This window comes from Pelophylax lessonae (genome assembly GCF_965119305.1).
Source record: "Pelophylax lessonae genome assembly, chromosome: 1".
Classification (NCBI taxonomy): Eukaryota; Metazoa; Chordata; class Amphibia; order Anura; family Ranidae; genus Pelophylax; species Pelophylax lessonae.
In genome coordinates this window covers 449965465-449992248 of record NC_138768.1, presented here as the reverse complement: position 1 = coordinate 449992248, position 26784 = coordinate 449965465, and the positions used below count along the sequence as shown (strand labels likewise).

General features: G+C 46.0%; 1 protein-coding gene across 5 annotated transcripts in view; it reads left to right on the top strand.

Moving 5' to 3' along the window:
* The first annotated feature begins 7379 nt into the window (after positions 1–7379).
* ANO8 (anoctamin 8) overlaps positions 7380–26784 on the top strand; it is a 168119-nt gene continuing 148714 nt past the window's right edge. For all 5 annotated transcript variants that reach the window (XR_014225598.1, XM_082265895.1, XM_082265893.1 and 2 more), the window contains exon 1: positions 7380–7595. Coding sequence is in view for 4 of the 5 variants with exons in the window: in XM_082265895.1 (XP_082122021.1) it covers positions 7514–7595 (82 nt within the window). In the remaining variant the exon portion in view is untranslated. The remainder of the gene's footprint in view (positions 7596–26784) is intronic.

Here is a 26784-nt window from a genome sequence, read left to right as displayed (position 1 = left end):
CGGATGCATGGATAGGGGGGATGGCACCCCTGCGCCCCTAATGGATGGGCCACCACTGCTCTCAGACAGAATGAATTGCATCCTGAGCACAATGAGTAGACCTCACTAACAGATCCTAATCTCTGGTAGGCAGAGAACAATATAGATTTACCTGCAGCCCCTCTGGTAAGCAGACAGAGCTCAAACAATACTTTCTCACTAGCACCTACTTATAGGGTGCTACATATGTGATACTTTATCTATACATGTTTAGTGGTAATTCATTAGGCTGTCAATATATTATTCTTATAATATAATAGTGCTTTCTCTAGGGTTTTAAGGTCTGTACAATGTTGATTCATTGACTTTATACCAGAGTAGACTGTTCTCATGGAATGTTGCTATTCAAGTTACCTTTGTTGCTAAATATTGTGATCTACATTGGATCGCCACAGTACAGTTACAGATTGATGTTCAGATATGTAAATAATTGGTTATCTTTAACCCCTTCATGATGAAGATAAAACAAATCTTAATGCCTAAACACAGTTTTGCCTCTTTGACACGTGTTGGTAAAACTGTACATACGCTCGCTTATTGTTTTTTTTTCCAGTACAAATTGGGCTTTCATTTGGTGGTAAATGTTAAAAAATAGATAAAAAAACTGTATGTAATCCCACGCTATGGATCTATATTAAGCATAAGAATTTAGCTGCTGCCCCCTCTGTAACTGACCACCCGAAGTGGCGTCTGAAAGAGGTGTACTAAATGAAAGTGGGTGTTGGCACTGCTTGAATATAATAAATATAATAAATACGTGCAAATATCCAAAGATGATGTGTGGTCTTATAATTGAAAAATAAGACCCTGTGCAATGATGTATTCATATAAATAAATAAATTTTTTTTTGATAACAAATTTGCATGTGCTAATTATGCTTAAAAATTATTTTCCAGTACCTATGTAATGTATATTATACATATAACTCCTATAAATCCAATAATACTATTATTCACATAGTGAAAGTGCAAGTGCAATATTGAAAAGTGGCTATGTGCCAGATAACTTAGGTGTTAAAAAAAAAATTGATAATGTGCAAATAACAAAATATAAATGAAGTGAAATATATAAAAGAATATATAGTGGATAAGGGGTATCCTCTTTCATAGAGTATATATCATTTTTAAAGATATGCAGTTCATACAGCTGTGCTAAGTGACTAAAGCCTCGTACACACGCACCGATTGTTGGCTGACCGATCAGCCGTCTTTTGTCCAGTGTTGTGTTGGTTGAAATGTGCTCTAGACTGCACACGAATTTTGTCGGCCAACAACAACCAACTTCAGAAGTGATGTCATGTTCTGGTTTACTTTCCGTGTGTTTTTTCTTCTCTGAGCATGCCCAGTCTTGCTCAACTGATTTTTGTCTGCCGAAATCTGTACTGACTGACGAACAATCGGCCGTTCTGGTTACGGCCAACAAAAATTTTATAGCCTGCACACCAGATTTTGTTCGGCCAAAAAGTCGCAGTCGGTTGTCGGAAGCATCATACTAACAAGCCGATAATCGCCCGATCGGGCGGCGGCCGAAAATTCACGGCCAACAATCGGTACGTGTGTACGAGGCTTTAGAGTCCACTATTCCAAAGTGTTGCTGTCCATCAAAGTGCTTCAAATAGGGGATGATTTCAATAATACCACCAAATCCAAGGAACACCCCCGTGGTGCAATGGCTCCCAGTGCTCTCACTCGTGTTCCCCCATGGGGTTACACTCATCAGATAGCAAACCCCTTTACAGGGGTATACGGCTTTGTATGTATTGCTCTCAAAAGCGCAACTCCTCTCCCCTCGCCTCCACTCAAAGGAAATAAAGTCTGTGCTCTCTCAGCAGGAATCCACTGTTCTCCCTCAACATGTTGAGCTTCTGCAGCGTCCAGGTTTTATTGCCAAAGCTTAAAGTAAAAGTTCACCTTAACACTAAAATCCCTGCATCTACAAACATCCACAATCTAACACTAACCTATCTAGCCCTGTAAAGAAGAGATAAGTATGCATACCCTTTTTGGAAGCTGATCCGACCCGATCCCACGCTGAGCTGTCAGCAATGGCTTTGCTGTGGAGGCGGGTTGCAGAAGTGGCAGCCGACAATGGAAGCCCCATAGTAAGTCTATGGGTGACATCACTCCCCGTTCATTTTACAGCCGTTGTCGGCTGTGTCCTCGGCAGAGCTTCTGCCGCTGGAGACCAGATTGGCTTCAAAAAAGGTATGTATACTGATTTCTTCTTTACAGGGCTAGATAGGTGATCGTGGACGTCTATAGATGCAGGGATTTTAGTGTTAAGGTGGACTTCTACTTGAAAAAACATAGGAGCGGGCTCTACTGTGACTGATTACTGTGGTAGCCAGTCAGAGGCAGTGTTAATTTTGGCAGCAAATTTCAATTTAGTTTTAGTCTTAGTCTTAGGACCAAAATGGCATTTTAGTTTTAGTCCTATTTTAGTCTTTTGCAAGTGTTTTAGTTTTAGTCGTATTTAGTCGACTAAAACTCCAGTACATTTTAGTTGACTAAAACGTTCTATATTTTAGTCGACTAAAACGTCCTACATTTTAGTCGACTAAAACTCATTTTAGTCATCTATAATCGAATGGGTGTAGTTCAATTGTAAATTGTAATGCATTATTTAAGCATTTCTCTACAATTTCCAAACTCATTATATACTACTGCTGGTCCTGGAGTGAAAAATCGAATATGTTATTATTTATGGTATTAAGCTTTGAGCATGCACCAGTGTTAATTTTGGCAGAAAATTTCAATTTAGTTTTAGTTATTTTAGTCGTATTTTAGTCTTAATACTAAAATGCCATTTTAATTTTAGTCATCTGAATTGTTTTAGTTTTAGTCGTATTTTAGTTGACTAAAATTGTGTTAATTTAGTCGACGAAAATGTTTTAGTCGGTTTTAGTCGACGAAATTAACACTGGTCAGAGGTTATCAGCCGATTGGGGATTGGGCCTCCTGTTTCCTGATTGTTGTACAAGACTCAGAGCTCTCCATGACAATTCGGTCTGCATAGTGTACTCAGCATAACCACAGTAGTGCATATATGCAGTCCCACATGTAAAGACCCACTTCCATAAGCCCTTTCAATTTTATTTTATTTAATGCCCTCTTAGAAGTTTGGTGCATCACCACCACTGTCATCACATAGAAAACCAGCAATAAAAGCCTAACCTTGCCATATGGCTAAAGCTAGCCATACATGGATCGACATTCAGGCAGTTCAGCAGGGGCCAGCTACTAGTTGATCCATGTATGGGCAGGCTAATTGTACCCAAGTCGATCCAGCGATCGACTTGGGTACAGCCAGCCTGTCGGATTATTGGCATGAGATTACTGCTGGAGGATATAGCCTCTAGCAGTAATCATTGTTTTCTGTAGTTCGGGGAGGTTCCCGCCAGCAGAACACAATAGCGCTGCGGATGGGAATTCCCCCATCAACACTGACTGGGGAATCAAGTGGTTTTCTCTCCTTCCACCACAGGAAATAGAAACTAAAATAATCTATGGGCTGCCTTAGGCCCTTTTCACACTATCCGTCCATCAGACGGATTCCGTTTTTCTCAGCGGGGGATCGAGCTGCCGATCCCCCGCTGAGCAGGAGGATGACAGCTGTGTCTCCGCACTGTGCGGAGACACAGCTCTCAGTTCCCCATGCATCTCTATGGGGGAAATCGGATGGGAACGGACCGTCTGTCCGTTCTCATCCGATCCGATCCGCTGGACGGATGGAAAATAGGGTTTCCATCCGTCCAGATTTGACGGATCGGGTCGGATGTCAGCGGACATGTCTCCGCTGCCATCCAATGCCCCATAGGAATGCATGGGGGGACCGTTCAGATCCGCCACAAAAACGAACAGGCGGATCTGAACGGTCCGCCTGTGTGAAAGGGGCCTAACACACAAAGAGTGTTGGTGATTACCTCTGTTGTCCAGAAAAGCCTCCTCTGGGCCCTGTATGTGAGATTGGTTTTATTCTTTTATGGATGGCTGAACCTATCTAACCCAGTGCTTTGTAACTAATGTCCTGAATATAGATTGGTGTGATAGTGTGCGTTACTTTACAGGCTACCTAAATTAAAAAATATTACATTCTGCTTTTAGATGCACCGTCTTTTTTTCTCTTTAGTAATTTTCAAAATGAGAAATGTAGGAGCTACAAATGCAAGCTCTATGGCTGTCAACCTCAACTTTGTCTCATAAATTAAAGTGTATCTAGACCCAAGATCAAAAAATGTAATACCAGCTGATCAGGCCTTAGATAGATAGAGTGGCTGCATTCGTTTTTTTCTCACCTTAATTTCACCTAGTGCTCCTGCCAGTAACAACTGGAACAGCAATCTCACCTTAGGGCAGGACTCCAGAACATTAACCTCTCTTCTCCATACCATGAGGGGAGGGGCGGTTAATGCACATTAGAGAACTGGCCAGGGTTTTTGGTATTATTATTAAAAATATGCCTGCAAAGTGAACAAGGCTGCACTGGATTTCTAGTAGGATCAAAGGGTATTTTGTGCACATATTAAACAGTTATAATAAAACACTTTCAATTATATATTTAACTGACTAAAAGAAGCAAAAATTAAAGGCTAATTTACACCAGCCACTGGGTTGCAACGCAGCATCTGGTATACGGTGTGGCCCGGTGGGATTGCTGCAGTGCTGATGCGCTGATATTGGGACAGAGGAAGGGAACGTCTCTGAATTAGAAATGAGCTTGCATGAGCTGTGGGGTTAGAGTGAGAGCTTGGGCTAGAGATAAGTTTGGAGGATGCCTAAGCCCATTTGTTACTCTGGCGAGCATGGGAAGAAGAGACAAGGGAGCTAGAAAACAGGAGGTCTTTGGTACAGCGGAGAGGACAGTTTGGGTGATATATTGAGACAAGATTGGTGATATAGCTTGGGGCAGAGTTGTAAATGGCTTTGTATGTTGTTGTTAGTATTTTGAATATTATTCGTTGGTCAATCGGAAGCCAGTGGAGGGATTGGCAGAGAGGGGCAGCAGACATTGAGCCAGGGCTGTCTTTAATGTGAGGCAAAACGGGCAGCTGCTCCAGGCCCAGTCATTGTTGTGGGCCCAAAGCAGGTGCCTCTTGAGACTGCGCTGCCTGCAAATATTTTTCCCGTTATAGCGGGTACAGCCAATCCCCCGCTGCGTGCTCTCCCAGCTTGATACATGCGGCCACATTGTGACAGGGGAGAGGCACAGCTGTATGCGTTAGGACCAGAGAGTTTGTGACAGGGAATGAGGCAGAGTGGCATTTTGTGTTCCTCTACTCGCCCCCATTCTTGGGTCAGCAGTGCAGAGATCAAACACACAGAGCGGGCTGTGCGTGGATTCTTCTCCCTCACCCTTTTCCTGTCAACAGCAGGGGGAGATTAATAAAGCTGCGACAGGACCAGAGCAGCTTGCAGAGGGGAACACTGAGTTGCAGGCAATAAGTGAGCAGTAATAATGTGCAGTAACCTCTAGCAACCAATGAGTAAGCGGTAAATATGTACTGTAACCTCTAGCAACCAATAGGTGAGCGGTAATGATGTGCAGTAACCTCTAGCAACCAATCAGTGAGTGGTAATGATGTGCAGTAACCTCCAGCAACTAATAGGTGAGCAGTAATGATGCCCACTAACGTCTAGCAACCAATAGGTGAGCAGTAATGATGTGCGATATCCTCTAGCAACCAGTGAGTGGTAATGATGTACAGTAACCTCTAGCAACCAATGGGTGAGTGGAAATTATGTGCGGTACCCTCTAGCAACCAACCAGTGAATGGTAAGGATGTTCAGCAACCTCTAGCAACCAATCAGTGAGCAGTAATGATGTGTCCACCCTTTGTCCCAGCCCTACTACCTGGGTACGATGCCATGTTGGCATCAGGAAAACTGAAAGTTGTATTAAATACTTACCGTAATTTTCCTTTCCTGATGCCAATCCATGGCAGCATACACAGGTATGCTGCCATGTTGGCGGCAGGAAAAATTTATTGTTACATATGAAAATTTAAAAAATGTATTTTTCCCCAAAACCCCGCTGCGCAAAAAATTGCAAAAGGTCATCTATGCATATTCCCCCCCCCCTTCAAGATGTATGAGCATTATGTGTCAGCAAATATCTCCCAACATCAACACTAAGCACTAATCTTCATGCTTACCCCCTAAGTATACATTCCCCCTCCTCCCAGTATAAATCCCCATCCCCCCAGCTCAAATCCCCCCCCTCAGCCCATTTCTTCAGCCGTGATCCACAGCCCCGCACCTGCACTTCTGGACCTGGCCTGAAGACAAAGAGTGGTGGCCCTGGCTCACTACCACTTGCCAGCCATATTCCGCAGGTCCCGGGTCCACACCTGCGCTTTTGGACCTGGCCTGAAGGCAAATAGTGGTGGCCTTAGCTCACTTCCTCACGCCAGCCGTGGTCTGCAGGTCCCGGGCCCGCACCTGCGCTTTTGGACCTGGCCTGAAGACAAATAGTGGTGGCCCTGGCTCGCTTCCTCACACCAGCCGTGGTCCGCGGTTCCCGTGCCCGTACCTGCGCTTTTGGACCTGGCCTGAAGCCAACTAGTGGTGGCCCTGGCTCGCTTCCTCACACCAGCCGTGGTCTGCAGGTCCCGTGCCTGCACCTGCGCTTTTGGATCTGGCCTGAAGACAACTAGTGATGGCCCTGGCTCGATTCCTCACACCAGTCGTGGTCCGCAAGTCCTGGGCCCGCACCTGCGCTTTTGGACCTGACCTGAAGACAACTAGTGGTGGCCCTGGCTCGCTTCCTCACACCAGCTGTGGTCTCCAGGTCCCGTGCCCGCACCTGCTCTTTTGGACCTGGCCAGAAGACAAATAGTCGTGGCCCTGGCTCGCTTCCTCACACCAGCCGGGGTCTGCAGGTCCTGGGCCCGCACCTGCGCTTTTGGACCTGGCCTGAAGACAAATAGTGGTGACCCCCCCCGACTGATGTGCACTCTAGGCGGGCGCCTACCTTGCCTATAGGTAGCACCGGCCCTGATTGTCAGTTAAAGTCACGCAGTACCGAATCGCAAAAAAATGGGGAAAATCTTCCGATCCAGGAGAAGTGGTTAATTATTGGAAGTTCTTTCTGCAAAATAAAAAAATAATAAAATAAAAACTGACTGAGCTGTGTGAGAAATGCAGGTGAAAGCAGCCCTCACTGAATAAAGCTTGGTACCAATAAAGAGAATAATGCAGCGTTTGCATTAAACCAAACTTTATGTGTGTAGTAAGAAGAGTGACAGAGAGCAAACATCCCTGTGAGGTAACACACACACATACACCGAGTCATAGACGAAGACGGCGTGTGAAGGAGGAAGTGAGGGAAGAGAGGCGGGCGGGCCCTGGAAGCGAAATATCCACATCGTGTCGGAGGCTCCTTGCTGCCTGAGTGTCCCTTTGTCCCTCCTCTCTCCGCACAGCCCCAATGACAGCGGGGACCCCCGGACCCATGCCATCCTGATCCCGGCCCCAGCATGCCGGACCCAGAGCCGGACAGAAGCAGGAAAGGCCAGGCGGAGGGTGACAAGACAGAGCATGGCACGGCTGGGGTCCTGGGTAAGGCTTAGAATAAACATTAGAAATAAGGAGGGGGCACAGGATGACACATAGGAGGCTGCTATGGGTGACACCATGTGTGTGCAGCCTGCCCTGCCTGGCTCTATGCAGTCTTTGTGTGTGCACCTTGTCAGCTTGGGGATGCACGACCTGCTGATGCTGCTGGTGGCAGCTGTCATATGTGACATTGCAGAGCCTCTACCTACCTACCTCGTGCTCCTTCCTGGAGGCATGCTTTGTGTACTTTATAGTGGGCAGGGAGGACAATGTGTACTGCATCATGAGGGATGAGGATGACACCAGGAGGGGATGGCTAGACTGGGCATTGCCTGCTGCTGCTAGGGGCTCCACATCACTGGGGAAGGAGATCACCGGTGCTGCAGTGGATGAGTGCATTGTGTTTAGGATACAGAACCCCCCCCCCTCTCTATACACTACTACCTGTCTGCCAACAAATAACCAGACTGCCTACATTCCACATGGCTGTCATCCCTGCTCACTTCTGCATAGCACAATAACAACACTTACTAGGCTTGTGTCCAATGACGTGCCCCATTTTGGTGGCCTGATCTCCAGATTGGGAACCTTAATCTGACCATTGATTTATGACAGCCACTGCTTACGTCCATCCCTCATGCCCAACCTGCGGCCCCGTTGGCCACCTAAAGAGATCCGTGTTTCAATATTGCCCTGTTATAGCAATGATTAGTAGCAGTCTCCTGTAATGTGTTTCCTGGAACATGTCTCCAATAACTCCTGTAGCATGTTTACTGTCTCTGATAGTCTCCTGGTGTTTGTCCAGAGTCTCTGCCCATCTCTTGTGTTATATCTGCAGTCTCTGATCATTTCTTGTATTATATCTTCAATCTCTGACCCTTTCTTCTATTAACTCTCTAACCATCTCTTGTATCATGTCTGCAGTCTCTTCCCCTCTCTTGTATTATGTCCACAGTCTCTGACCATCTCTTGTGTTACGTCTGCAGTCTCTGACCATCTCTTGTGTTACGTCTGCAGTCTCTGACCATCTCTTGTGTTACGTCTGCAGTCTCTGACCATCTCTTGTGTTACATCTGCAGTCTCTGACCATCTCTTGTGTTATATCTGCAGTCTCTGATCATTTCTTGTATTATATCTTCAGTTTCTGACCCTTTCTTCTATTATGTCTGCAGTCTCTGACCATTTCTTGTATCATGTCCGCAGTCTCTGACCATTTCTTGTATCATGTCCGCAGTCTCTGACCATTTCTTGTATCATGTCTATAGTCTCTGACCATTTCATGTATCATGTCTATAGTCTCTGACCATTTCCTGTATCATGTCTATAGTCTCTGACCATTTCTTGTATCATGTCTATAGTCTCTGACCATTTCCTGTATCATGTCCGCAGTCTCTGCCCCTCTCTTGTATTATGTCCGCAGTCTCTGACTATTTCCTGTATCATGTCCGCAGTCCTCTGACCATTTCTTGTATCATGTCCGCAGTCTCTGACCATTTCTTGTATCATGTCCGCAGTCTCTGACCATTTCTTGTATCATGTCCTCAGTCTCTGACCATTTCTTGTATCCTGTCCACAGTCTCTGACCATTTCTTGTATCCTGTCCACAGTCTCTGACCATTTCTTGTATTATGTCTGCAGTCTCTGACCATTTCTTGTATCCTGTTCGCAGTCTCTGACCATTTCTTGTATCATGTCTGCAGTCTCTGACCATTTCTTGTATCATGCCCGCAGTCTCTGACCATTTCTTGTGTCATACCCGCAGTCTCTGACCATTTCTTGTATTATGTCTGCAGTCTCTGACCATTTGTTGTATTATGTCTGTAGTCTCTGACCATTTCTTGTATCATGCCCGCAGTCTCTGACCATTTCTTGTATTATGTCTGCAGTCTCTTCCCTGTCACTTGCAATGGCATCCCAAATGCGGCGCGATTTTGCCGCAATTGTCACCTGACGAATCGCAGTAAAATCGGGCAAAAAGAATCGCGGGACACCTGTCGCCCAAAAGAAGCTCTTGTACTTTTTTGGGCAACAGGCATCCCACGATTCTGTTTGCATGATTTTATTGCGATTCGTCGGGCAACAAACTTGGCAAAATCGCTCGATGTTTGGGGTGCCTTTGCAAGTCATGGGAATTGCACAGGTGTCCTGCGATTTGCAATGATTTGGGATTCTGAAACGCCTATATGGGAAAGGAGCCTTAAGCGATAAGAAATTCGGCCGGGAAATTTCGTCTGACGACCGATCTGCCAATTTTCGGATTGTTAGTATGATGCTTTCGACAGCCGACTTCCGACTTTTCGGCTGACAAAATCCTGGTGTGCAGGCATTAAAATTTTTGTCCTCCGGCAAAACACGTCCGATTTTCGTCTCATTAGTACAGATTTCGATGGGGAAAAATCTTATGAGCAAGACTAGGCATGCTCAGAGATGAAAGAACACAAAGAAAGCAATCCAACACATGACATCACTTCTGAAGTAGAATTCTGTCGTGCGGGAAAATTTGTGTGCAGTCTAGAGCACATTCCAACCAACAGACACCACTCTGGACAAAAGATGGACGACCGGTCAGCGGAAATTTGTGGCGTGTGTACAAGGCTTAAGGCTAAGTTCACATGTAGGCGTTTTTCAGCTCTAAGGATCAGCTCAAAAAATGTCCAACAAGACAAATCCTATTCATTTCAATGGCCCCTGTTCACATCTGAGCGTTCCGACGCCTTGAGCAAATGCCTGACGCTCCAAAAAGCACATGAGCTTCTTTTTGGGCAGATTACAGGCCCCATAGACTTAATATAGAGCGTTTTACAGGCGTTTTACCTGTGAAACACTTGTAAAAACGCCTGAAAAATGCCTATAAAATAGCAACGCCTAGATGTGAACGTAGCTTAAGTACTGTGTATTGCCCCCTTTACATCAATGACCGCATGCAATCTTTTATAATAGTTTTCTATGAGGCCCAAATTCTTGCAGGCGGTATAGCTGCCCATTGGTCTTGGCAAAATGCCTCCAGGTCATGCAAATTCTTTGGTTGTCTTGGATGATCTGCACATTTGAGACTATGGTGGCCACTCGAGAACCTTCACCTTTTTCTGCTGTATCCACTGGAGGGTCAACATGACCTTGTGCTTAGGGTCATGGTCATGCTTTAAAGTCCAAGAGCTTCCCATGCAGAAAAATGCAAATTGTCTGCCAGTATTTTCTGATAACATGCTGAATTTATCTTGCCATCAATTTTCTCTAAATTCCCTGTGCCTTTTAGATCTCACACTTCCCAAAACATCAGTGAGACACCACCATGCTTCACAGTCCGGGGGTTGGTATTCTTGTCGCTGTTGACCTCTCTCAGACGTAGCGTTTATGGTTGTCACTCTAAAGCTCTATTTTGGTCTTGTCACTCTAGATCACAGTGTGCCAGATGCTGTGAGGCATGTCAAGGTGGTGTTGGGCATAATGTATCCGGGCTTTTTATATGGCATTGGTGCAGTAAAGGCAACTTGACCATGCAGCTTATTCTTGTTCAAATATTGTTGTTAAAACAATCGCACTGTCTTTATCCTGAGCAGCCTGGATTTCTCCTAAGGTTACCTGTGGGGTTTTTCTTTGTATCCTACACAATTCTTCTGGCAGTTGTGACTGCAATCTTTCTTGTTCTACCTGACCTTGGCTTTGTATCAAGATCCCTGAATGTTACACTTAATAAGTGATTGAACAGTACTGACTGGCATATTCAAAGCTTTAGATATCTTTCTATATTCTTTTTCATCTTTATAAAGATCAATTACCTTGTTACGCAGGTCTTTCAACAGTTCTTTTCTGCTCCCCATGGCTCAGTATTTAGCCTGCTCAGGGCATCCACTTGAGAGCTAACAAGCTCATTGATTTTTTATACACCGACACTAATTGCAGTTTAAAAAGCCACAGATGTGTGAAATTTACCTTTTTAATTGCCATTTTAACCTTTGTGTGTACCAAGGCCAAACATTCCAGGGTATTGAAACATGTTTGATCAGGGCCATTTGGGTGATTTCAGTGGTTCTGAATTAAAAAAGAGCCAAACAACTATGGGATAATAAATAGCTTCATATGTTTACTATACTTATATAAGATTTTTGTTTTGATCAGTCATATTTTTAATGCCACAATTTCATGATTACTGCCAGGGGTATGCAACCTTTTGAGCAGAATTGTACATTTCTTCATTTACTTCCTGGTTTCCATGCCTAGGCAAATTATGCTTTATATTCCAGATGACCTTAGGAGGTGAGGAGGAGCTTTTTCAGCTAAGCACACCCTCCCTCCTGCATGCCTAAGATAAGGACAGATGAATTCCAGAAAGTAAATGCTACATGAATCATCTGCACTTTCAATTCATAAAGGACCTGTTTTGGGATTTGCACCGCAGGTGTTATTTGTATTGCATTGCTGGTTCACACTACCACTACCAGAAAGTCGCCCCGTGACTTGAAGAGACTTGTTTAGAGACTTGTTTAGAGACTTGTTTAGAGACTTGTTTAGAGACTTGTTTAGAGACTTGTTTAGAGACTTGTTTAGAGACTTGTTTAGAGACTTGTTTAGAGACTTGTTTAGAGACTTGTTTAGAGACTTGTTTAGAGACTTGTTTAGAGACTTGTTTAGAGACTTGGAAGAGACTTGTGCACTACTTTGAAGAGACAGGCGACTTTGTCTGTGGGGAATGCCTGGCTAATCTCTTTCTTCTTCCTGGAAAGTCTGATCACAAGTCGTGTCAATTAAGATAAGGAGGCGACTCCCATTGAAGTATATGGGACAGTTGGATCACAGGTCGCCTCAAAGTAGTACAGGACCCTTTTCTGAAGTCGGAGCGACTTCAGTAGTGCCAATTAAGACGGCACTGATTGATTAACATTGCTTTGTTATGTCAAGCTACCTGGGGCAACACAAGTTGCCTCACAAGTCGCGCTAGTGTGAATGGGCTCTAATGTAACTGGTAAATCTTGTTTTGTAATACAATCTCTCTGTTATGTTGTATGTTGATTGGTGAACCTTGTTTGCCTTTTAATTGTTGTAGGAATCTGTCTTCTTTGAAAAAAATGGGTGAATTCTCTAAAAATGGAGGGTGAACAGCATGAATCCTCTGAAAATTATACATTTTAGGCCTCATGCACACTGGATGTTATAATAATGCCAGTAGCGTTAGCTGTAGAAAGCTGTAGAATGAGTTTTGCAGCGTGTTTGTTGTTTTTTTTTTATAGCAAAACTATACTCCCACAAAAGCTTATGTCCCAAAAACGCAGATAAACGCAGAATTGCAGCGTTTTTCAGCTTTTATCAGAGTTAGAGCATTATATAGCTGAAAAACTTCTCTACAAACCCTCTAGTTCTGGGTTTTTTCCCCAGCCAGAAAACACTAATAACAGCCTATGTGTGCATAGACACATAGGATAACATGCTGGGGAGTTTACTGGCTGTAGAAAAAAAATGTCTGATGCCAAAAACAGCCGCTGTAAAAACGTCCAGTGTGCACGAGGCCTAAGTGCCGGTTCACTATATTACGATCACAGACATCGCATATGATTCGGAGCGCACTGCTCCTAAAATCACATGCGACGTCTGTGCGGTGCAAATTCAGCCATACATTTTGTTTGGCTGAATTCGTGCCGCAATCGCAGTGAACTCGCACAGGGCCCTTTTTTTGGTCCGCAGCAGAATCGGATCGCATGGTGGTTTACACTAGTGCGATCCGATTCCTGTGCGAACTGTCAGATCGCACTGCGATATGCGATATGATTTGGGGGTGTCGTTAACTTTGAATTGACACCCCCAGCGTATCACATATGGCAGTGTGAACTGCCTGTGCTGTTGATGCGATGTGGGAACATGCTGTATATTTGCAGTGTTCCCGCATCGCAATAGTGTGAACCGGCACAACAAGTCAATCATTTTTAGAATTTCAAATGCAATTCACCGACCAGAGGTTCCAATAAATGTATTCGCTCTTAGGGCTGGTTCACACCAGAATGCAGTGCGTTCTGGTGTGCCGCACTTGAAACGCTCTGCCTTTTGTGGTTTGCTGCGGGTGCCAAGGTAATTTTAATGGCATCCCAAAAGAAAATCGCATGGTACCACAGTACCATGTGCCTGGGTGCAGCGCATATTTTAAAAGTAGTGCATGCACTACATTTTTCCCTTGCAGGTGTAAAATTGCACCACCCAGGAACGCCCACCATTAGGCTATCTTCTCTGCAGAATGAATATTGAATGGAGAAAAATACCCCATTATGGCCACTAGATGGTGCACACTATCATAGGAAATAGGTATGCTCTTCGGCTCCATTTAGTGGCTATAATGCACGATTTTCCCCTTTCACACATTTCAGCCTGCTGGGAACATTTGATTTTGCACCATTCACACAGAACAAGTTTACTTGCAGTTTGGATGAATGAAGAGCTATGCAAATCTTTTCTAAACACACTTTAAATGGGCACATACCTGAAATGGTTCTTTTTTTATCTTTGGAGTTTAGCTATGATCGGTTTTTGACAGCTTCTTTCACAAAAAAAAAAAAAAAGGTACAGGCAATCAAGAGCAACTGATTAAAGGCCTTTGGGGAAACAAAAGGAAACTAAGGCTGGCCATGGATCAAATTTAATTTGGCCGATTTAGCAGGAACCAGCCGTATTTTGATGCATACATAGGCAGGTAGGTTGTACACAAGTCAATCTATCAATCCATTTGTGTACAACCAGCCTGACAAGTTTTTCCTGAGCGATCAGTGCCGCTGTCTGTGGTCGGCAACACTGATCATTGTATTTTGACAGCTGGGAAGTCTCTCTGCTCTCAGAATACAATACCACAGCAGGGAGGATTCTCCCACCCACCTCAAATGTGTGGGTGGGGAAATCAAGGTATTTTCTTTTATTCAACTTGTTGGTTGAAAGAAGAAAAACTGTATAATGTATGGGTTTGCCTAACTTTCACACATTTTCTCCATACGATATCCAGGGATAATAGGATTACCTAGTGTTCCACAGCACACACTTTACAGGTAATAGACCTTCACACTGCAAACAGAAAGATGGCACTGTCGACCATTAGATCTAAAGTAAAGCCAGCACTACTGAGGGGAATTTTAAACCTTATCAGATATATTGATGATGTCCTATCCAGCTGTTGCCTCATAAATATACAGTACCAAATGTAAATTGAAATAGAAGACTGCAGGGAAAGAAAATGAATTGCCTCTGCTATTAAAACAGACACAACATTGGCATCAGTGCCTGAAGCAGAATGGGAAAGCAATGGAGCCACCATATAATATGTAGAAGCCAGAGGCTTCCCTAGTGCAATGGAATATCCTTGGCAAAGTCAAGATCCCAATGGAACAGTAAGGGCCCTTTCACACGGGCGTTCCGCATGTCCGTAAATCATCCTATTTTTTTGCGGATGATATACGGACATAATGTATGTCAATGGCATTGCGGATGACCATCCACTGACATCCGATTTTTGTCCTTTCAGTTCTGTCCTGTTTTTTGGAACGGAACAGAACCCTATTTTTGTTCCGTGTAAAAAAACGGAATGGACGCGAAATCGGATGTCAGCGGTGTCATCCGCTGACATCCGCAATGCCCATAGACATACATTATGTCCGTATATCATCCGCAAACGGATGGGATGATATGCGGGCATACGGAGCGCATGACACAAATGTTATCCGCTCCGTGAAAAAAAAAAAGTGCCGGAGCGGATCGCAATGCGGTCCGCTCCGTGTGAAAGAGCCCTAAAATAGGGAAGCTAAGAGCAACCTAATTGTTAATCAACCCTATGTAATCAGTAAATGTGTCTCCAAGGGATGGTGGGCATTGGTATTGGCCCCTTAAAGTGATTGTAAACCTCTGACACGAAATCTGAATAAAGCATGTCCCTCAATAGTGTGTACTTGTCTCAGATATGAGCACTAAAGCCCCGTACACACGTACCGAATGTCGGCCGAACGATCGGCCGTCTTTTGTCCGGTGCTGTCCTGTCGGTTGAAAAGTGCTAAAGACTGCACACGAATTTTGTCGGCCAACAACAGCCGACTGCAGAAGTGATGTCATGTGATGGTTAACTTTCCGTGTGTTTTTTCTTTTCTGAGCATGACCAGTCTTGCTAATCTGCTGTTTGTCGGCCGAAATCTGTACTGACTGGCGAACAATCAGCCGTTCTGGTGACGGCCAACAAATATTTTAAAGTCTGCATGACAGATTCTGTTCGGCCGAAAATGCGCTGTCGGCTGTCGGAAGCATCATACTAACAAGCCGACAATCGGCCGATTGTTCGGCGGCCGAATATTTACGGCCGACAATCGGTACGTGTGTACAGGGGCTTTAGTGTAATTCCTGTCTGCTGCTTCGTTCCTCTATCAGCATGAATCACTTCTGACAAGTTTTCCTTTTTTGACAGCCTCAGCTCTGTTCCTGTATGCTGTGTAAAGGGGGGTGTCCCTTCGCTCCAATGGGCTCACTGAGCTCTGCAGACTGTGACTTCAGCTCTCCGACCCTTTTTCTAACATCTCAGACAAGCTTTATAAATTCTGCTCTTTGAACAGATGTAGAGAAGAGAGAGTTGCAGATTAACAGGAACAACTTATGTAGAGAAGGATGTGTTTCATCTTATCACTTGAGGATAGTCACAACACTATATATGTATATATGAGGGTTTACATTTAAAGTAAGTCTCCTGGGAAAGGAAAAATGTTCCCTTAGGCCCCTTTCACACATGCTGTCCGTTTGTCCGTTTTTCATCCATCCGTTGACGGATGAAAAACGGACATCAATGCATCTCTATGTAAAAACGGATGACAACTGATGATCATCAGTTAACATCCGTTTTCATCCACTTCCGTCAATGTCCGTTTTTTTGAACGGATGAATGTCCTATTTTTCATCCGTCAAAAAAACGGATCGGACGAAAAACGGATGAAAAACTGATGTCAACTGATGACAACGGATGACAACGGATGAAAAACTGATGTCAACTGATGTCAACTGATGTCAACTGATGACAACGGATGAAAAACGGATGAAAAACGGATGAAAAACGGATAACAACTGACGAAAAACGGATGAAAAACTGATGACAACTGACGAAAAACGGATGAAAAACGGATGAAAAACGGATGAAAAACTGATACATTTGACGTGACTGAACTGATGAACTGAACAGACTGTATGTGTGAAAGGGGCCTTACAGTGGAGCTCCCCCAGCACTGCAAATGTTAAATGCTCATTTAAGTCTATGGGCCACAAAAAGCTGTTTTACTACCCAATCCTCTGATCTCCTCTTATCACTGAATGAACATTTAACGCTTGCAGTGCGGGGACAGCAAGGGCAGGTTTTTGTTTTCAATGGGGGTCAGCTATAACCGTAAAGCTTGTGGTGGTGGTGGTGGTGGTGGGGGGGGGGGGGGGGTTCTGAAACACACTTTTGGCAGTTGCAGCCAATTTTCATTTTACAGACTGCATATTGCCAGGATTGCTCAAGGCTGGATTCACACTCACATTGTTTGCACTACAGTGCCCATGTTGCCGTGGGAGTGAATATGCCCATATAGTTTTCCTTTCATGTATTTCAATTTGAAATGTATTTTCATGCAGTGCAATGCATGTGTTTTGCTGCATGAAATTGGATAAGTGTAACTAGGCTCTAAAGCTGAACTCCAGACAGATGGTATAAAAAACAGCATATAATCATGTTTATGTATTTGTTAAAAAGTATTGCGTGTGTCTGTATTTAGAGCTTGTGCAAATATCTTATTCCCATTGTCGGTCATGTGTAAGGGAGACCATAGATGATGCGATTCTCTTTCCTGCAACCAAGAAAATTGCTTAAAACCCTGTCACTGAGTTATTGTGTTCTCCCAGCGGGGAGCCGTCCCTGCCGGGAGAATACAGTGGCTATAGCTGACGGCAATATTCGCATGTAAAAATCCGACATTAATTGGTCAACTTGGGGACAATCAGCCTTGCCTGTAGATGGTTCAAACATCAACCAGTCCCTGCTGAACCAGCCAAGATTCAAACCATCTATGGTTGGTTTAAGCTTCTGCAGAGCAACAGCTAGACTGGTCAGCTGTCTGAGCCAATGAGGGCTCTGTCACCTTGCACTATACATTGCGTCTATAATGAATGCACATACAAAAGGAAAGAACATAAAGGTGTATGCTTCTGCTCCTTTATTGTCCAGGAACCAGCAGCTGTTTTTATATTCAGCTATAATATAGGCGATAACCATCACCATGATTTCAGGGGTAAGTCTTGGAAATGTGCAGCAAAGGTTGAACATATAGTGAGATCCTGAGATGATTATTTTCCCTATTATTCCACCTAATCTAATGTAGCCTTTTAATGTAGAGAACTTGTCATCTAATACTGATTTTTCTCACATTTGTAGCTCTGCAATTATCAAAGCTCATGCTCTTTTACACCAGCTTACTTCCCTTAGCAAATAATAGTTTTACACAAGGAGTTCCTCAATAGCATTGCCGGAATATTATGTGACCAATCTTCCCTGTTTGTTCTATCTATATACTTTGTATCACTTTACTGGTTGTAATGTTAATTTAGTTGTACAGAGTTGAACTTCAATAAAATGTTCTTTAAAAAAAAAAAACCTCATGCTCTCTGCTGATTGGAGAACTCTTGTTCTGAGTCTGCAAGGAGCGTGCCGCACTTCTGCAGAAAGAGCACTGCTTCCTCACAGAGAGCAAGGGTCCTCCTTTGCAGCATGCTGGCTGTAGAAAGGCCTTTTCTTCAAGGCTGTGGCTGTTTTCCAAAGAAAACCAACTTTAAGTCCCCTTTCACACGGGGTGGATCCATTTTGATGGACTCTGCTTGCTCAGCAGGGATCACTCCTCTGATCCCCGCTGAGCAGACAGACGAAAGGTTCGTCTCAAATCACTGTGCAGAGATGGACCTGTCAGAATCCCACTCTCCTCTATGGGGAGATTCAACTTGCTGTAAGGATGGCGAAGGTATCGCCATATGTCTGTCAGCTAACATCCACCTCCCTATAGAGGACAATGGGTGGCCCGATCGGGTCTGCCTGAAAAGGACAGGTGGACCCGATCGTGTTAAGGGACCTTGGACTCTGCACACCTTTTTGTTTTCATGCACTTGGAATATATTTAGCTGATTTAAATTTTTAAACTGTTTAATTTGACTTTAAGAATGTTTTTTATTGTAGTATTTTGTTTTTTTTAATATGATTTCAAGGAACATTAGGCCTCTTGCACACTGCAGCTTAAAAAAAGCTCAGTACAGTTTTTTTTTTTTTCTTACTGAGCTAAAATACAGCCCATTACTTGTAATGTGCCTATGCACACAGGCGCGTAAAAACAAAATAAAAAAATCTGCATTTTTGGGCATTAATTTATGCCTCGTGTGCAAATGTGCGCGAATGCCCATTTATATATTGTGCAGAAAAAGACCGTGAGAAAAAGTAGCATTAGCGTGAAAATGCACGCAAATATATACAAAAAAAAAAAAGTCTGAAAAAGTAGATGCTCAAACCAGGAGTATTGTGTGCAAGAGGCCTAGGGGTCCATTCACACTAGCGCGACTTGTCAGGCGACTTGGTCGCCTGACAAGTCGCGGTCGGTCGCTTGCCATTGAATAGTACAGGACCCGTTCTAATTGGAGCAACACAAGTAAACTTAGAAAAAGGGTCCTGTACTACTTTGGGGCGACCTGGAGGCGACCTGCATTGACAAGGTCGCGGTGCACGCTGTGCACTGCGACTTCACAGGTCGCCCCACAAAATCCTGTCGCGGCAGTGTGAATGGGCTGTAAAGGCAAACCTTTATTGGTGTTTATTTTAGATAGAGTAGAGAGGAAATAAAATTCCCGTCAGGTGTTTTTTTTTTTTTTTTTTTTTGTGTGCTGTCTGCCCCATTGGGAATATTTTCCTTTGCGTCAGAACAGGAAGCAAAAGGAAATCTCTCCAAAGTAAGGGGATTTCTGTTTTAGATCCAGCATTAAGCATTGCTAAGAAAACCTCTTGTGCGGAGCTATTGACAGATAAAAAGAAAAAGATTTCTAGATCTAATAATATCCCTGTGTTTTCCACTCCTTACAGAGCGGAGTTTAATAAAATCAAAAACATTGTTAAAAGATATCTGCCTATTTTGTATAATGATCCCATTTATACACAGGTGTTGTCTAAGGGCATTAGGGTAGTCTCCCACAGGGCACCAACATCAGGCAGCCATCTTGTCTCCAAGTTTATTTCCCAGTAGGAAGGAAAATCCTTCACACTGGCTTCAGTTTAAAGGCACTTTTCCATTGGGCACTAGCAGTTGCCCCTGCTGCTCACACATTAAGAGGGGAGACTCTGTGCATTCTGCAGAAATGTTGACATGACTTCTTTCATTATTTGTAACACTAGGTATATGAGATATGCAATTACGTGCAACCTTTGTAAAATTCAGTATGTTGGCCCTACTACCGCAGGTTGAGGAATCGCCTGCATGACCATCTTTATGATATTACCAAGAAACATTCAACCAATGTAGCTAACCACTTCAATGATTGTCATGCAGATGACCCCTCTGTATATATACAGGGTGCAGAAAAGATCATAGTCCCCAGGAGAGGTGGTGATCAGTTCAGATTTCTGTGTAAAAGAAGTTTCTCTTACGTCCTCCGACAGTCGCCGCCTCTTCATATTCGTCACATATGGGGTATTAGACTTTGCTCCGAAGGAGTAGCTAGGCAACAGAATATGTTAACAATAAAGCTTTAACATATCCCACCCTCAAGGGGTGGTCCCCTCAGTCAATACCCTCCTACTTCCTGCAACCATATCTCAGTTTTAATGTCTAGCTTGTCAGGAGTGGCTGGCTCTCTCTGTGCTGGGACTTTTTGTCCCAGACTCTTTCTTCTTTTTGATATTTTGTTTGAGTTTTCTCTCTACCTTTACTTAGCTGTTATTTTTGTCAGCATTAGTTAGTTCTTCGGACGAAGAGGATCATGCGGACTGGGTCTCGGGCTGATCCCCCTGGTCGCAGGTCGTGGGTCAGTGGCTTCCCAGTCTGCCATCGAGCGTTCAGCCAGGTAACGCTCCTGGCACGGTGAACGACCCATCCCTGTTCGGTGCAGGGATGATTGGTGAGGTGGCTACCTCACCGGACGCTGTGCGGTTTCTGAACCGCCATTGTGTGCGTCTTGAATTGCGACTCTCCCTGCCTCATGTGCAGCGGCTTGTTCGCCTGTGCGGGTTCCCCACGCCATGTGAGGTAAGTGTATCTATGTGGGGACCTGTCTGTCTGGGGGGGGTCTCAGTCTGGGACTGTGTAACCTGCCTTTAATCACACTGCTTGTCTCCCTATCTCTCGGCTGCATGCTGTGGGCTGCAAGGGGGGGGGAGCTGTATGACACTGAGTATGTCAGGCTGGGCAGTGTGAGGAGCTGTGTGCTGTGGGGCATGTTTTTAATGGCATGTTGGGGCATATACAGCGATCGCTGCGGCGATCTAACATGTATCCATATAATGGGATAATATTGTGTGTGATTTTATGCACTGTGGAGCGGCGATTTCGGCGCCAAACGACGCCATTTTACCGGCGCCCGCTCCGGCCGCATGGTTTACATGCACGGCGGCCATTTTCTTGTAGCCTCCATAGGCTTACATAGAGCGCCCTGGCAGCATCATTTCCTCTCTCCTGGAAGCACCGATCGAGGCAGCAGCAGCAGCGGAGTCTCCTCAGGTTTTATCCTTCTATTCCTGTGTTCCATTGCCTGTATTCAGTCTGTATATTCCCTGTGGGGGTCTCATTGTGCCTGAGTGTGGTGCGGTGGGCTGCGCTTGCCGCGCTTGCTGTAAGGGGGCAGTTAACCCTTGGTTGTCTGGCATACAGGGGCAATGGATTCTCAGGAGGGCAAGTTTCCCACAGTATTGGTGGAAAGCCAGGGGACCGCTGTTTCCCCCCCAGGGGGGGATTTAGCCACTATTGTGGCTGGCCTTGCTGCACAGGTGCAAATGCTGGTGGCTGCTCAATCTACTAAACGGCCCAGAGTTGCTCTGTCCTCTGATTCTGAGGGTGAAGGTGATGGGGCTGTTCTGGCGGGGACCCCCCTATCGGGGTCCCGCTCCTCTCTTGATCTAGTGGGGTCTGAGGTAGAGGCTGAAGTTGAGGGGGTTGATACTTCTCCCCCTGGCTCGCCTGAAGAGCTTGCAATCATGGATGAGTTGATTGCTTCCATTAAGCAGACGCTACGTTTGCAGGACGAGGTGTGTCCCCCAGCTGCCTTGGCGGCTTATGGGACGCAGAGAAAACGCAGGACGCCGCAGGTTTTTCCCTGCAATGCTGATTTTCAGCGCGCTGTTAAGGACCAATGGCGCGATTTGCGCAAGCCTTTTGCGGTACCAAGTAAATTTAAGCTGCGTTATCCTTTCTCGCCTGCCACTGATGAACGGTGGTGTGTGCCTCCGCCAGTGGATCATGCTATTGCGGTTTTGAACAAAGCCACTGCGATCCCTGCAGAGGGATCCCCTGTTTTCCGTGATGCCACGGATAGGAGACTGGAGTCTCTTGCCCGTCATACTTATTCTGTTACGGGTTCTATGCTTAAGGCTCTGTTTGCTTCTCTCATGGCGGCCCAGGCGATCGCAAGTTGGACGCAGATGCTTAGGCGCGTCCTAGTGGCCGATTCGGCCTCGGCGGCGACCCTGGATATGGTGGATCAGATCCACCAGGGTGTCATGTATCTGTGTGATGCGGACCTGGACCTGATTCCGTTGGCCGCGCGTGTGCACAGCGTGGCGGTGTTGTCTCGCCGCCTGGTTTGGTTAAAATGTTGGTCGGTGGACCAATCTTCACGTAAAACCTTAGCCAATCTGCCTTATGATGGGTCTCGCCTTTTTGGGGAGTCCCTGGATGTGTTGATTAAGGGGATTACCGGGGGTAAGAGCACTCTCTTGCCCCATTTCCCCAAGGCTAAGGGGGCTTCTGGGAAGAAGCATGCTCATTTTCGGCCCCCTCAGGGGTCCTTTCGTGCCTTTCGGCCGCACTACAAGGGCAAACCGTTCAAGGGCCAGGGCTCTCAGAAGAAACCCTGGTCTGGGAAACAGAAGTCCGGCCAATCCGGACCTGCGGCCCATAACAGTTCGGCCTGAAGGGGCGCCCTCACCCAGTTTTGGGGTGGGGGGACGCTTGCTCGGTTTTCTTCAGCCCTGGTTGGCCCGTGTGCGGGACAGATGGGTTCTGGAAATCGTTCGATCTGGTTACAAGATCGAGTTTCTCTCTCGGCCAGAGAGCAGATTTTTTCCCTCAAATCTACAACTGTCTCCAGAGCGACTGCGGGATCTGCACCTGGCGGTGCGGGACCTGAGGGCTCAGGGAGTGGTGGTTCCGGTGCCTCATCGGGACAGATTTCGGGGGTTTTATTCCAATCTGTTCACCGTGCCCAGAAAGGAGGGCAAGGTTCGTCCAATTCTGGACTTGAAAGCTCTGAACCGCTCTGTGCGGGTTCGCAAGTTCCGCATGGAATCCCTGCGCTCGGTGGTGGCTGCCCTGGTTCCGGGGGAATTCATGGCCTCCATCGATTTGAAGGATGCGTATCTTCACATCCCCATATTCGAGGGTCATCAGAGATACCTTCGATTTGCCATTGCGGAGGATCACTACCAGTTCGTGGCGTTGCCCTTTGGGCTCGCCTCGGCTCCGCGGGTCTTCACCAAGGTGCTTGCACCGGTTCTGGCATTATTGAGAGCCCAGGGCATTGCTGTCCTGGGGTATCTGGACGACATTCTGATTCGGTCTGCGACCAGTCAGGGTCTGGAGAAGGACCTGTCTGTCACGATGCAAACTCTGCAGGAGTTCGGTTGGACGATAAATGTTCCAAAGTCGACACTGAGTCCGTCGGTTCGTCTTCCCTATCTGGGAATGATTCTGGACTCGGTGCAGGCGAAGGTCTTCCTGCCGGAAGACAAACTCAGGACTCTTCAGGAGGAAGTCAGGTCCCTCAGGGACGTTCCGAACTCGTCTCTGCGGACGTGTATGAGATGTCTGGGATTGATGGTCTCGGCTTTCGAGGCGATTCCTTTCGCGCAGTTTCACACGCGGGGTCTCCAGGCGGAGATCTTGTCCAAGTGGGACGGGCGACCTCAATCTCTGGATCTTCAGATCTCGTTGAGTCATCGCACCAGGGAAAACCTTCTGTGGTGGCTCCAGTCCCCGTTGGTGTCCGGGGGCAAGTCGTTTCGTCCGATCTCGTGGACGATAATCACCACGGATGCCAGCCTGTCGGGCTGGGGTGGTGTTCTGGGCGTTCTGTCCGCCCAGGGGACCTGGTCGGAGGGGGAGTCTTCCCTCCCGATCAACATTCTGGAATTGCGTGCGATAAGGCTCTGTCTTCATCGCTGGACGGACCGGCTGCAGGGCTGCCCGGTTCGGGTGCAGACGGACAATGCCACGGCGGTGGCCTACATCAACCACCAAGGGGGCACCAGGAGTGCCCGAGCGGCTCGAGAAGTGGCCGACATTCTGTCTTGGGCCGAGACTCATGTCCCGGCAATAACGGCGGTTCACATTCCGGGAGTGGAGAACTGGCAGGCGGACTATCTGAGTCGCCAGACCCTGGATCAGGGGGAATGGTCTCTCCACCCGGCTGTCTTCCAGATGTTGTGCGCGAAGTGGGGTCTTCCAGATGTGGACCTGTTCGCGTCTCGCCTCAACTACAAGGTGAAGAGGTTCGTGGCAAGGACGCGCGACCCTCGGGCAGACGCGTCGGACGCGTTAGTGGCCCCGTGGCATCAGTACAGGCTGATGTACGCGTTTCCACCGATTCAGTTGCTGTCCCGGTTCCTTCGCAGGTTACACTCGGAACGCAGCACGGTGATTCTTGTGGCACCGGACTGGCCTCGCCGGTCCTGGTACGCAGACCTCGTGAATCTGGCGGTCGACGCCCCCTGGCGTCTGCCTCTTCGGGACGATCTACTGTCTCAAGGACCGATTTACCATCCTGCTTTACAGTCGCTGGCTTTGACGGCCTGGCTGTTGAGACCGAGGTCCTGAAGGAGAAGGGTCTCTCTCCAGAGGTTGTTCATACCTTGATCAACGCGAGGAAGTCTTCCTCGGGAAAGGTTTATTATCGTACTTGGAAGGCCTATTTTGCCTGGTGTGAGTCCAGGGGGTTTTCCCCCCGCACGTACTCGGTTTCCCGTGTGCTGTCTTTCCTTCAGACGGGTGTCGATCAGCGTTTGGCGCTGGATACGATAAAGGGTCAGGTGTCTGCGCTGGCCGTTCTGTTTCAACGTCCCGTGGCTTCCAACTCCTTGGTTGGCACTTTTATTCAGGGTGTGCGGCATCTGGTTCCTCCTAGGAGGGATCCTTTGCCCCCTTGGGACTTGAATCTAGTCCTGTCTGTGTTACAACGTGCTCCTTTTGAACAGATCAGGGTGATCTCGTTGTCTATGTTGTCCAAAAAGGTCGCCTTTTTGGTGGCGATCACTTCGGCTCGCAGAGTGTCGGAACTGGCGGCTTTGTCCTGCAAGTCTCCGTACCTGGTTGTTCATTTGGATAAGGTGGTCTTGCGACCTAATCCTTCTTTTCTGCCGAAACGAGTTTCGGAATTCCATCTTAACGAGGATATTGTTTTGCCTTCGTTGTGCACGAAGCCTAAACATCCAAAGGAGGTGAGATTGCATTCTCTGGATGTTGTTCGGGCGATTAGGGTTTACCTTAAATCGACTGAGTCTTTTCGAAAGACGGACTCCTTGTTTGTTCTTCCAGAGGGTCCTCGGAAGGGCATGGCGGCTTCCGCCTCTACCATTGCCAAATGGATCAGGCAGACCATTGAACAGGCCTATGCCTTGCAGGGGAAGGTTCCCCCTGTGCCTGTGAAGGCGCACTCTACTAGATCTCTGAGTACGTCTTGGGCCTGTCGTCATGGGGCTTCTGTAGCCCAGGTGTGTAGGGCGGCGACTTGGTCGACCGTACACACTTTCACAAAATTCTACAAAGTAGATGTTCAGGCATCGGCGGATGCTTCCTTTGGCCGCAAGGTTCTTAGTGCGGCTGTTCCCTAGGGTCCCTTGTTGGGGACTCCTGGCTGTTGGGATAAGTTTTTGTATCCCCTGGTTTTTTGTCTTTTCCTGGGTTGTTGCTCCTGTTGAGCACTTATTTTTGCTGTTGCCCAGCTGGTTTCCTTCCTTTGGTAAGGTTCCTTTCTTTGATGTGGAGACTGCGTTGCCTTTCGGCGCGGATGCGTTTCCCACCCCTCATGTTTGCACTGCTTTGGGACGTCCCCATATGTGACGAATATGAAGAGGCGGCGACTGTCGGAGGACGTAAGAGAAAACGGAATTTTTGTAAAATCTTACCTGTAAAATTCCTTTCTCTGAGTCCTCCGACAGTCGCCGCCCCCGCCCCTCTTTTGGGGTTTGAATGTATACTCTACTGCTATTCCACTAAAACTGAGATATGGTTGCAGGAAGTAGGAGGGTATTGACTGAGGGGACCACCCCTTGAGGGTGGGATATGTTAAAGCTTTATTGTTAACATATTCTGTTGCCTAGCTACTCCTTCGGAGCAAAGTCTAATACCCCATATGTGACGAATATGAAGAGGCGGCGACTGTCGGAGGACTCAGAGAAAGGAATTTTACAGGTAAGATTTTACAAAAATTCCGTTTTTCTGGATCTTCCACTTGGGTACACTGAAACCTGTAGGGCTCACCCATGAATGGGATGTGTCACTTTATGAATGAATAAAGTGCATCCTAGGTTTTTGCGTGTTTGTGTGTGGGTATGTGTGTGTGTGTGTGTGTATATATATATATATATATATATATATATATATATATATATATATATATATATATATATATATATATATATATATATATATATAATGTGTGTGTATATGTATATATATATATATATATATATATGTGATATATATATGTGTGTGTGTATATGTATGTATGTATGTGTATATATATATATATATATATATATATATATATATAGTGTGTATCTATCTATGGTGGATGTTTGTATGTGAGCTATGACTAAGCGCTAAGGAAGCGTGAAACAGCTGGTGATGCGGTTCCCCTCTATTTGTGTTTTTGGCCATGTTTTTATAGACTTGCTGAAATAAAGGTGATTTTACTGGACGTGTGGCCAACCAGATTTCTTTTTGCTCATAAGGGGAATTCTCACTTAGATATTTCT